General features: G+C 44.8%; 1 protein-coding gene across 2 annotated transcripts in view; it reads left to right on the forward strand.

Annotated features, from left to right (window-relative positions):
* The window catches only part of UNC5C (unc-5 netrin receptor C), a 407905-nt gene that overhangs the window by 369630 nt on the left and 26154 nt on the right, over positions 1–12121 (forward strand). For both annotated transcript variants that reach the window (XM_037020211.2, XM_037020212.2), the window contains one exon: positions 1812–2045. In XM_037020211.2, coding sequence (XP_036876106.2) covers positions 1812–2045 — 234 coding nt within the window. The remainder of the gene's footprint in view (positions 1–1811; positions 2046–12121) is intronic.

Genomic DNA, 12121 nt, shown 5'->3' on the forward strand with positions numbered 1-12121 from the left:
CTTAAATTGTTTGCACAATTCTCCACCTAACACCCCAATACCCTGGTTTTTCTGGATTCAGTTATAATAACATTTACAACAGTAATAATAAAATAAAGACCTGAGAATAGAAAGAGAGGACAATCCTTATGAAAACAATTTTATACCTGTGACAGGGACATGGAGCATCTTTATTTCCAGCCATTTCTCCTAGGAGGCCTTTGTAGCATGCCATTATTCAATGATACTTGAGGCCTGCCTTGGCCCTGCTGGAGAAATCGGCTTCCTTCTAAGTGTTCTTTTAGGTCTGGAATAAACCTGGAGGTGCTGAGCTGCTTTCTCTCTTTTCCAGTTCAGCTGAAGCTTCCTTTCTGGGTACAGGTTCAGTTGAAGAACTGATTTCATAGATGCTGTTCAGATACAGCTCTTACTATAGCTCAGACGATGTTGCAAGCCTACCTAATAAACAGCCACCTGAGGCGGCTGCTTCTTTCATATCTTTGCCCAGCCCCAGGGACTCAATTTATGATGAAGCATTTATTCATTTCTTTTGACACATTACCATTTGCTCACCGTGAGCCAGACCCATTGAGGAACAGCAAGCAGCAAAGTAGATATACTTCCTGCCTCTGCAGAGATTAAGTATCCTAATGCGGAGGCTGAATCATGCCCACACACATATCTTATTTCTCCCTCGTGAAATTTCCTTTTGAATTTGAATTAATTAGAAGTTGGAAAACTTCACATAAAAATCTGAACTTCCAGCTTCTCTGGAAAAATTAAAGGCCATGTGCTCACAGTGCCTGCATCCCTTCCGAACTGAACTGCAATGGCCTGAAGCCATGAGGAGATTGAACTCTATAGACAGGCTTGTGCTCTGTTTCACCACAGTCTCTACCACTCCTTACTGTCTTCTTCCCTACCTGCTTCACATACCCCTATTACCTGGCTGCCCTGGAAGGTATGTGAATTGAGACCCTTGATTTATGGATCCTATGCTTAGTCTTTCAGAGAATTTCTTCTGCAGCCTGCATCATTTGTGAAAATCATAACAGGTGGAGTTAGTAACTATTCTTATAAAATATATTACATCCACTTACTTTTATTTCATGTTAAATATGTTCATAATCTAAGAGGATAGGCTGCTTAAAGGCTTACATGAAAAATATCAGAGAAAAGTGTCTTATAGGCATGGAGCCTGCCACTCTGTGCTTTCCATAGAGGCCATCAGCCCCAGTTACTAAGGAGAAACAACATGTTGCTTTGGAAAGTAATTGGTGGGTGAGTTTGGAAGAACAGAGGAGAGCTGTATTGAATAATTCCTTAATTTCTCTAATTCTTTTCAAGCCCCTAGATTTTTAGGGGAAAAAACTACTATGCTATAATAACATTGAAATAAAATCATCCTTTTGGATTCAATAAGAAATTTCAAAAATAAAATCATCCTTTTAGATTCAATAAGAAATTTTGAGATTAAAACATTAAATTATCAAAAACAGATAACAGACACAGGTACACTGACACTAAAAGGATTATTCATGAATTTCTTTAGAATTTGATGTAGGTTCCAATAATGTGGATTTTTCAGAAGATCCAAACCTACTAACTAAAAGGTGTCTAAATAAAGGTACTAGCAAAATCAAGAAAAGGGAAGTAAGGGAGAGGTTGATTAAGAAAGGAAATAGAGGTATAACAAAGCCTGAGAAAGGGAAAATAATAATTAAAACTCAGGAGAAGAGGCCCTGCTCTATCTGCCCCGCTGGCCACCATTAGAGTGGCCAGCAGGATCTTTGGTCTGGTGCAGCCTCAGCCCCTGCCCTCTTGTCCTGCAGGACGTGGTGGTCGTAGGAGAGGAGAACTTCACTACCCCCTGCTACATTCAGCTGGATGCAGAGGCCGGCCACCTCCTCACCGAGAACCTCAGTACCTATGCCCTGGTCGGGCGGTCCACCACCAAAGCGGCAGCCAAGCGCCTGAAGCTGGCCATCTTCGGGCCCCTCTGCTGCTCTTCTCTGGAGTACAGCCTTCGAGTCTACTGTCTGGATGACACCCAGGATGCCCTGAAGGTAAGTGGCTCCCACCTGACCTGCCTTCCTCACCTTCACACCAAAGCCAAGGTTTTGCACCTAGAGAAGATGTATATGTGTGTGTGTACCCAGGTGGGTGAGCACAAGCATTTGGCCCCAAAAGATACAGCTTAAAAAAATAAAAATAAAAAAAAGATAGACATTTCTTTGAGGCCATGCTGATAAATGAGCTGTTTCCATTATGCTGATTCCTCCCAAGGGCTCCTTTGTTTACCTTCTTTGATTTCATTTAATAAAAAATTTAGGAGTGGAAGAATTTGGCAACAGGACCCATGGATGGTAAATAATCTGCTTCCATGATTATCTCAGCTGTGTTCTTCCTATTAAAGGAATTGGCGCAATTGCTCATACTGTATGTTTCTCTTGTGTGTCGCTTCATTTATATGCTTTCCCGTTCTTTTTATGAGGACTGTGAGGAAAAGGGTTAGCATTTGACAACAGGCTGCTTGCTGCTTGGCAGAATAAATGAGCTTAATTCCTGGTGCCATTACTGCCATTTGTTGTACCCCATTTGAAACTTTAAAGGATATGGTAAGTACCTTTGAAGAAGTTATGATCTAGAAGGAGGAATAAAAGAAGTATGCCAAGGGCTAGAAGACAAGTCAGAGTGTGATAACGCCATAGATGAATGCAGAGTTCTACGGGAGTTAGAGAGGGAGGCACCGTGTTATTTTGAGGATACCTGAAAAGAAGCTAACATTTGAGATTGGCCCTAATGGAAGTACAGTTTGAAAATAATGGGGAAAAATACAAGATTTCTAGGCAAAGGGAATAGAATGAAGGAGCATAGAGGGAACAGTAAATACAGGTTCTATCCTGACCTTAATATTTCCAGTAAGCCTTGAATGATAGATAGTTTTATTGGGATAGGCCTTGCCTACAGAAAGAGGAGTGGGGATGGAGTTTCTTGAGTTAATGGAGAGCTACTAGAGAGATTTAAACAAAAGAAAGACATGATTGGAAATGTACCTGAGAAATTTGAATCTGACGTCGAGAGACAGAGTAAGAAAAGCCTGGGTGAGCAGGAGTGGACAAAGGCAGGAGAAAAAGGGAGTAGGTATGGAAGGCCCCATTCAAGTCACTCTTGCTGGGCCTGGTGGCCAACCCTGAGTGGGCTGAGCAGAAGATCAAGTCTGCTTCTAAGTAATAGTAACAACTAGGAAGGCAGGGAGCTTTTGGGTGTGGGTGTGGTGACTTTGTTTTCCAAACATTGAGTTAGAGGTATGAATTAAACCAGGACAGAGATGCCCAAGGGACAGATAGAGATATGGGTGTGTCTCCCTGGACAGAGAACAAAGCCTGAGGTAGAGACTTGGGAACCGAAGGTATAATATTGATATTTGGCATCCATGGTGATCAAGCAAAATATCAAGGGGGAGGAGGAAGAGAAAATAATAACAATACATGTGCCAGTCAAGATTCTAAATGTTTTTATTAACTCATTTAATTTTCATAATAACCCTATAAGATACCATTATCCCCATTTTACAGATGTGCAACCCAAGGCACAGAAAGGTTAAGTAAGTTGCTCTAGGTCACACAGCTACTGAGTGAGAAGACAGGCTTCCTGCTAGGGCAACTGGCAGAAGGCTGAACCCACCACTCTTCCAAGTGAGTCACTTGAAGAACCATGCCCCAGAGCACAGGGACCAAGGGCAGCCCTGCCATTGCAAGGGGGGTGGGAGTGGGCCAGCAAAGCTGCTGCAGAAGGCTGAGCACCCCGGGGAAGAGGAGAAGTCAAAGAAAAATGTGTCAAGGAAGCCAAGGAAATAAATTTTTTCTGAAAATCACAGTAGTTCCTTCTGGAGTTTCCACCCAGAGAGCAGTTGTGGGTCCTCAAAACTGAGTGTTGCAGGTTGGGCCCAGGGATGGGATGAGACATAGTCAGCCTGAGGTAGAGACTTGGGAACCGATGGTATAATATTGATATTTGGCATCCATGGTGATCAGGCAAAATATCAAGGGGGAGGAGGTCGATATATGTCAGGTGGTTGATCCTGTAAGACTTTCTGATGTTGAATAAATGATGTGAACACACAGCGCTAGTATAAAGCTTAAGGTCGTCTCTTTTACATTTTTTGCAAATGTAAAACTTCTAAGGCACTGTCAAATAGAAATCATCCTAAGTTTCAATTCTTCTTAGGGAAGAGGAGCCATGGGGTCTGAGTCTGGCAAATCTTTTTAACAATTACAAGAAAAAATCATTGCAAAACACATACTGTAGAAGATCCACCCTATATTTGAAGTGTTTGATACACATACTTTATATTCACACACACAGTTCTTATACTCAGACACTCTTGACCTTTCTTTCCAACAGATGTACACAAATCCATGCCAAAAAGTCCTATTTCTTAAAATATTTCTATTATTGGAATTAGTGAAAAGTGATACAAATGGTCAACACCAAGACAGACTGACAAACAGGCTTAAAAACTAACAACCCGAAAGCAGTTTGAATCACAGTCAACCCTTTCCAAGTAGACATTTATACATTCTCAGCATCTGGGGATCCTGCATTGAGCCTGAAACAGACATGAATAATGGATAAGGCTTTCTTGTACCTCATGGCCTTTTAATAATGCAGAAATACCAAAATCCTTGTTATAGGTAAACAGTCTATCCAACATACAGAAGAGACAATTAGTTCGGTCCCTCCCACACTGCCGCATACCACGCTTGAATTGGAACCTGAGGCTGACTAACTCAGGAAGGCCCTTCATCACTGAAGCTCTGCCTTGCTGGCACCCTGCATGCTCATGTTTCCCCACCAGTCTCTCTCAATCTCCCTGCTTCTCTACTGGCTGTTGCCCATAAGCTAGACCATCATCCCTTCCCAACACCTCCTCCTCCTTTAGGGCCACCCCCTCCTCACTCATGCTCCTCCTAAATCAGTAGTTCTCTATCCCACGCACATACAAATCAGAGAGATTTGAAAACTACTCGCTCTAGGGTCCCAGTCCAAAGGTCCCGATCACCTGGGTGTTATTGTATCATGGCTGCTGCTGCTTTTGTTTAGCACCCCTTGGGTTATTCTATTGTACAGCCAAAGTAAGAACTATTATCCTAAATGTTTTCACAGATCTTTACAGAACTTTAATCCTGTGAAGGACAAGCTTTCCTACATCCTCAAATCATTCTCTGCCCCATCCTTCACCCACTCACATGAACAGTGACTGTATCTTCCAAGTCACGTGGCATCCCTCACAGACCCTGCAGTGAAGACTAACTAACCCCAAGGCCAACAGGGAAAGTTCCCAGGCTTTGCAAACCCCGTGACCATTTCTGGGGTATCACTCTTCTTAAGGGCAGGCTCTTCCTTCTGCTGTTCTTCCTCCTGTTACTGTGTCATTCATTACCCACTCCAGCTCCTCAGCACGGCTTACACCCTAGCAGGACCTGCCTCATGAGTTCCTTCCCACTCATTTTACTGCCTCATCTTCTCAAATTCAAAGTCATCACTTAATCACAGCTCCTGTGCCCACATTTATTCCAGGGGCCTTCACACCATCCCACGCTGTCTGCCAGTGTAGAGGCACTCTGGGTTTTATTCTCATTAGCAATTGCACCAAGATCTCCAACTGCCAAGATGTCCATGTGTGAAACTGCTTTCTGGGCCACAACCATCTGGCCTTCCATATCTCACACACAAGGAGCATGCGAGCTGCCCTTCGTTCTTGAGGAAGACCTCCCTCATCCTTCCCTGGCCTCCTGATTCACAAACCTTCATCTGCTCCGACCCGTTAACTACAGGGAACACACTCTGAAATCTCTTGCCCTCTGGAAGCGCTGTGGGATGTAGCCAGACATGACGTCCACTGTACAAGCCATCTACTTCTACCTCCAGAAGAAATTATCCACAGTCCTTTTATTCATCTGTCCTTTTATTTGACTCATCAGATTTTACTTCTTCCAGATCGCTCCTGCTCTCCCTAAATCCCTGATGGTATCCCAGCCCCTGCTTGCTTTGCAGGGCCATAACTCCTACTGTCCCACCTTCAGCTCCTGCCCTTTACCCTTCAGACCTTTTATTTCAGCCTCTTCTCACCTTATCTGGGCTCTGATGAAAAGAAGGTTTACATTCTTGGTTGTGCATTTAGTTCAGCTCCTCTACCGAACCTCCTCTCCAGCATAGCAGCGGATGCCCAAAAGTGCATCTCCCAGCTTTTCTGATGGTCACTGCTTAAACTGGGGATTCCTTCTGAATTGCAGAAACCTTCGCTGAATGTTGAACTAGGTCAGAGAGGGAAGCCCTGTGCAGCACTGACTCTCAGGACTGTGCAGTCTGGAGAGCTGTTAAGAAAAGCTCAATGTCCATGGCTCAGTGTCTGGAGATAAAAATATCGAGAATATTAATTCCCACTTTTTATCATACATGCTCCTATAGTCCACATAGACGGAGAACAAAAAAAGGAGACCACACATCGGTCAGTCTCAAGCAGCTGGACATGTTCTTTCACCTCCCCATCCAGCTCTTTGAGTGCCACGGCCTTTGTAACAACTTCTCTGAGTTTTGTTAAGCCTAGGGGCAAAAATGGTCACCTGAAATTTAAAAGCTGCATTGAGTAATTTGGAAGCATCGATGTAGAATTAGAAGGCCAGCAGGGACTGCTGGAGGAAAAGTCATGGCTGCTGGGAGACAGTGACATCTTTTATCTACCCTTTGGGTGGGTTTTTTCCCCATGCCAGTGCTCAGAGGACCAGTGTGAGTGTTGTGCAGGTTGACTTCACATGAAGAGATGAAGATCCTATGATTATGAGAAGACTTCAGAACCAATTGTATGCACGACTAGAGAGGTTAACAGAAAGATTAAGTTGGGTGGCTACAGCTTTTTTCCTTCCCCCTTCTTCAGGTGATTAGAGTAAGAATATTGATGTTTTCCTTTCATTATTTGCAAAGACTTAAATCCTAATACAAATAGACCAGAAACTAATAGAGAACAAGGTTATATTTGGAGTAAGTTTAAAAACAGGGAGAGACATACATCTATGTGAAAATAAGTAATTTCTGTTCCACTATCCTAGGGTATAATTTATGAGATCTTCCTTTTATAATAAAGGAGTTATATTAAATTGTGAGATTCATAACCTAGAAGAGGAGTTCTTTGCATACTGTATGGACAATGTGTGATGTCCACTGAACTTCAGACAAATGTGTAGGCGATACAAGCCAAGTGGTGTGGATTAGCATAAGCTGGCTTTCTTTATGTAGTTATTTGGTGTGGAGAAGAGATGTGCTTGGATTTCTTCAGTTTTCCCATACCCTCATCCAGGCTGTAGTATAATATAGTAACTCTGCAAGATCACATTATATGAAGAAAAAAAAATAAGGGAAAATGAAGGAAAGTAGGAAGTCAGTTCAGAATTGCGTGGTCACTTTGCCGGGCTGCAGAAGGCTGTGTTTTCTTCCTGCCACCTGCTGTCTTCCTTCCTGGTGTCCTTCTGATGCCCCCTCATAGCAAGCTGTGACCCTCCTGAGCCCAGAGCACCTCAGGTCAGCCTCTTCTGGGCCTAGTAAGACTCACCTTCTATTGAGCAGGTCCCATTAACCATATCTGTTCTTTCAGTTCCCCCAAACCACCTGAAAGTGAATCTGACCTGTATTTTATACTTTCAGAAGCCTGGTCTCTGGAATTAAATTAATATATCCATACATGGACATATGCGTTAGATAATAGCCACCAAAAGAAATGTTTTCTGTGCTGTGTGTGTGGAAGGAAGTGTGGTATGGTAGGTAGGAAAGCTTGCATCAGGCTGGCTGACTCATACTGGTTCTGCACCTCAGAGCTCTGGGGCCCTAATCATTGAACTGGACTGTTGGGGGACTCATTTGTTCTGCCTCAGGGACCTTAGAAGATTCAAGGAGATAAAAGTTACTAAATTTCCTGGCACAAAATAAGTCCTCAATAATGTTAATTGTCCCTAAGTGGGTATTTAGGTTATAATCACATTTGAACATAAAGGCTTCAATGAAGATATTAATTCTAATGGTGGGGTGAGTTTCAGGCCGGTTGGTCAGCCATTTAGGAATAAGGATCTTTTTCGTGTGTCTGAATTTACTCTATCTTTATCATCTTCATAAGACATGGCCCAGGGCTTATCATATACCTTAGAAATGACCTGTCATGTCATTGAATTTATTTTGAGAGAGAAAGAGAAAAGAGAGAAGAGAAACTAGAAGTTGAGGTAGGCAGTATAATGGCCTCCCAAAGATACCTGCGCACAGTGTTCAGAACCTGTAAATATGTACTGGAAATGGCGAAAGGGACTTTGCCACTGTGATGAAGGGTGCCCACCTTGAGATGGAGAGATTATCCTGGATTATCTGGGCAGGTCTACACACTTAAAGGAGAGAACCTTTCCCAGCTGTGGACAAAGGGGGATACGACCATAGGAGCATCAGAGAGAGGGGCCATTGCTGGCGCCAGGGACTGATGAAGGGCACCCCGAGCCAAAGAATATTGGCAGCCTGTGGGAAGGGGAAAAGATGAAAACAGATTCTCCCCTGGAGCCACCAGAAAGGAAAGCAGTCCCACCAACAGTGGATTTGAGCTCAGTGCAGCCTGTGTCAGACTTCTGACCTATGGAGCTATAAAGTAACAAATCTGTATTGTTTAAAGTCATTAAGTTTACAGTCCTTTCTTACTGCAGAAATAGAAAACCAATACAGAAGTTAAAAGAACCATGGCTTTTTTATGTTCAATGGTGAAAAGAAATACTAGATGACATCAGAAGTTCTAGAACACCTAAAAAGTCCTACTTATACATAGATGTGAGACGTCATCTTTTTCTTAGAAGCATGCCCAGAGGTGGACAAGTGATATGGTGACATGGTCATTTCCCTCTGCTACCCTTTGGCATTTTGCTTTAAACGTATCACACGCGGTCCTGACCGCAGAGGCTGAACGTGGCAGCTTAGACCAATAATCCATGACGGCAGCAGCTGCAGGAGCAGCAGGCAGAGCCCTGGACACGCAGTGACTTGATGGGAAATGTTTACACATGGCCACCGGAGTCCAACCTTGTTACTATTAGGGATGAGGCATGGCAGACAGACTCAGGGAGAGCACAGCACTCCCCATGAGCACAGGAAGAGAAACCAGCGAAGTGAGGCAGTGACAACCCGAGCATGCCGGAGAGGCCGGCTGACCACCAGCTGTTCCCACGGTGGGCTCCCTACCCGAGGCCCGGGGGCCAGAAGAAGAGTCAGCCCACAGCGAGCTGAGAACAGTGTTGCTGCAAAGCTGGAGGGAAGAGGAGAGAGGCTTAGTGGCCTTCTCTGGCCTCTGCTTCAGAAGAGTGCGGCCCTACAGCTGTGACAGCTGTAGCTGAGATAGCCTCAGTAGCAAAAGGAGAAATTTCTCATCCCTGAGCAACAAGTCAGGCTTCACACAGGATCACAGGAGCAAGCAGGCTCCATATACTCTGACTGGAGATGCAACTTTTTTAAGCATCAGCTAGCATGCTCCATGAGGGTTAGCCTTCCGAGGCTTCACGTGTGTGGCATACTCAACATCTGCCAGTGTGTCCCCTGGGCCTGAACTGTGTGCATGTGGCAGACGTGTAGCAGAGGCGGAGTTTAGGCCTTGACCTGCGTAGCTCAGCCCTCAGTGCTCGTGTGGTGCTGTGGACTGAGCGTGGAGTATAAGAGAGGTGCTGACCAACCGAACTGAAAACCTGTGGAGTGGGGACCAGCTGCTGCTCCATTTAGCACCCTTTGTGCTCTCTCCTCTGTGTGGTCATCTTAGGGGTCTCTCCACAATAGCTGCCTGCACTGCTCAGGGCCCCAGTGCTGTCCCCAGGCTCCGGGAAGTACCACTGATTTGGGGCTCTGTGTTTCTGTCAAGAATAAAGAGCGTGCAGACAAATTATATCCAGACGATACACAGGACGAAGCCACACAAATAAAACAAAGCCTGCATTTCACCTCTTCTAACCTTCTCTTCCAGAAGATATCTTAATGTGTCATATGCGATTTAAGTTTAATCATTTGTTTCCTTTCTGTAGCTGACAAGATTTATAATAAGGAAAGGAAAGGAGTGGTAAGAGAGTAGTTGGGAAACCGAGAGAGAAGCTAAAGGCTAGGTAACCCAGAGACAGGATGAGCACCTCCTGAGAAACTGGAAGCTAAAGCAGGTGCCTCCAAGGAAGGCGGAGTTTTGGAGCGGGATATGAGAGAGGAGGGGCGTTCCTGAGCAGGACAAGGTGGAGGATGGGGGAGCACACTGTGCAGACCAGAGCCAGGGCCCCAGCACCTCGCAGAGCTCCAGGCACAAAGCCACCGCTTTGCATGGGGCGGAGACTCTCCGTCAACGTGCATCAGGATCTCAGGCAGCTCAGTGCATGCAGCTCTCTCTCCTGGGGGGCCCCCCATGTGCACTGGCTGTGTGCTGACCCAAGGAAGTTTGCCCTGTCTTGGAAGGTGAAGGAGGAAGAAGAACGTGAGCAGCAGGAGGCAGATGCGGTCTAACCCTGGTGGTAAAGCAGAGTGACAGGTTCTGGGAGGAGGAAACCAGAGAACAGGAGGAGCATGGCCCCTCCCCCTCGCCTTGCTGCGTCACGCCTTCGTGAGGGCGGACCCTGTCTTCTGGGAGCCTGGGAGGGTTCTGGGGACAGGCCAGAGGAGCTCCCTTTGTACACATGAGCCTTTAAAACAGTTTGGATTTATTGCGGCTCTTAAGCGGCTCGGGCTAATGGCTTGGCATGGATAATGTCCTGTTTAATTGGTTATTGTGAAAGCGGCTTGTTTCTACTGTGAATTTTCTTGTTCCTGCCTTCTGCTCAATCCCTCACAGGCTCCCTGAATCAATACAGCCCTCAGGGGGCCACCGTGGAGCCGTCTCAAGGCAGCCACTGCATGGGGACACAGCTGTCCACAGGACTGCTCAGATCCCAGTATTAGGCCCCAGGCTCTGGTGCACAGGTGGTGACATTACAACTGGGGTTGTGTGTGTCCCCAGGAATGGATGGGCCACAGACACCTCTCTATCCATAAATGACTCCTGAGAAAGACTTTTCAAGGTTAAATTGGAGAGGTGGAGCTAGAAGTGACAAAGGAAGTCAGAAAGTGACCCCTTCTCATCAAAGCAGAGCAAGCTCATCAAAACAACAGGTAAATTCACCCAGAACCAGTAAAAGGTGTCAGTTGTTGGTGCTGCCAAGAGGGAGGACAGCCTTTGCAAAGGAAGGTGATATTTGTATTTTTGAGAGCAGAGAGCTCACATGATCTTAATTCCTCTTATGGCATTTCTTTCCAAGGTCATGGTATTTTTCTTAAGTCTTTCTGAATCTTTTGACCTTAAATATATTTCGTTCTTGTTCTCTTTTAAGGGGCATGAAATATCCTGTTGTGATCCAAACGCAGCCTATCTGGAAGCTTAGGACTGAGCACGTAATGCTGGGGTCAGGTGTTTACATGTCAGTCTCCCCATGAATGGTTTGAGACAGGGAGGGGGACTTCCTTGTCTGCATGCCCCAGAGCCTGGCATGGTTCCTGGCAGGGCACGTGCGTTTCCTCAATGTTGAGTGAATGTGCCCAGAAAGATTAAGGAGAGGAGGGCATTTAACTGTAAAACTGTACCTTATTGATTCATACATTTGTTATTTTTATGTCCTCTTTTGTGTATCATCTGTAGAATAACCAAAATGATTTCATGCAGAAGGAATTCAGAAAATCAAGCTTTTTGAAATGCAAGTTGCAGCCTATCTTTAAGTGGGATCTGCTATAGTATATCTGAAATTATAACACTGAAAACCATAACAATATGGAACACAAGCTTAATTAGCCTATCAAGTGGGCTTCCTCCTTCTCTCTTCTGACACAGAATTTATATGTAAGGTTCACCATACGTGGTGAGTCATCTCTGGCTCATGTGGTTTTTAGATAATTTCCATTCTAAGGAGTTGTTTTATGTGTTGAATGTGCTCTCTTTAATTCACACTTTAATATTTTTAATTTGCGCCTTGGTTATTGTCTTCTCCTTTATGTTATGTTTCCTTGGAGTTAAACATCCTCAGTAAGACAGTAACGGTGGATACTTTTCAGGAAAGACTTT

The sequence above is a fragment of the Manis javanica genome, chromosome 5 (assembly GCF_040802235.1).
Source record: "Manis javanica isolate MJ-LG chromosome 5, MJ_LKY, whole genome shotgun sequence".
NCBI lineage: Eukaryota > Metazoa > Chordata > Mammalia > Pholidota > Manidae > Manis > Manis javanica.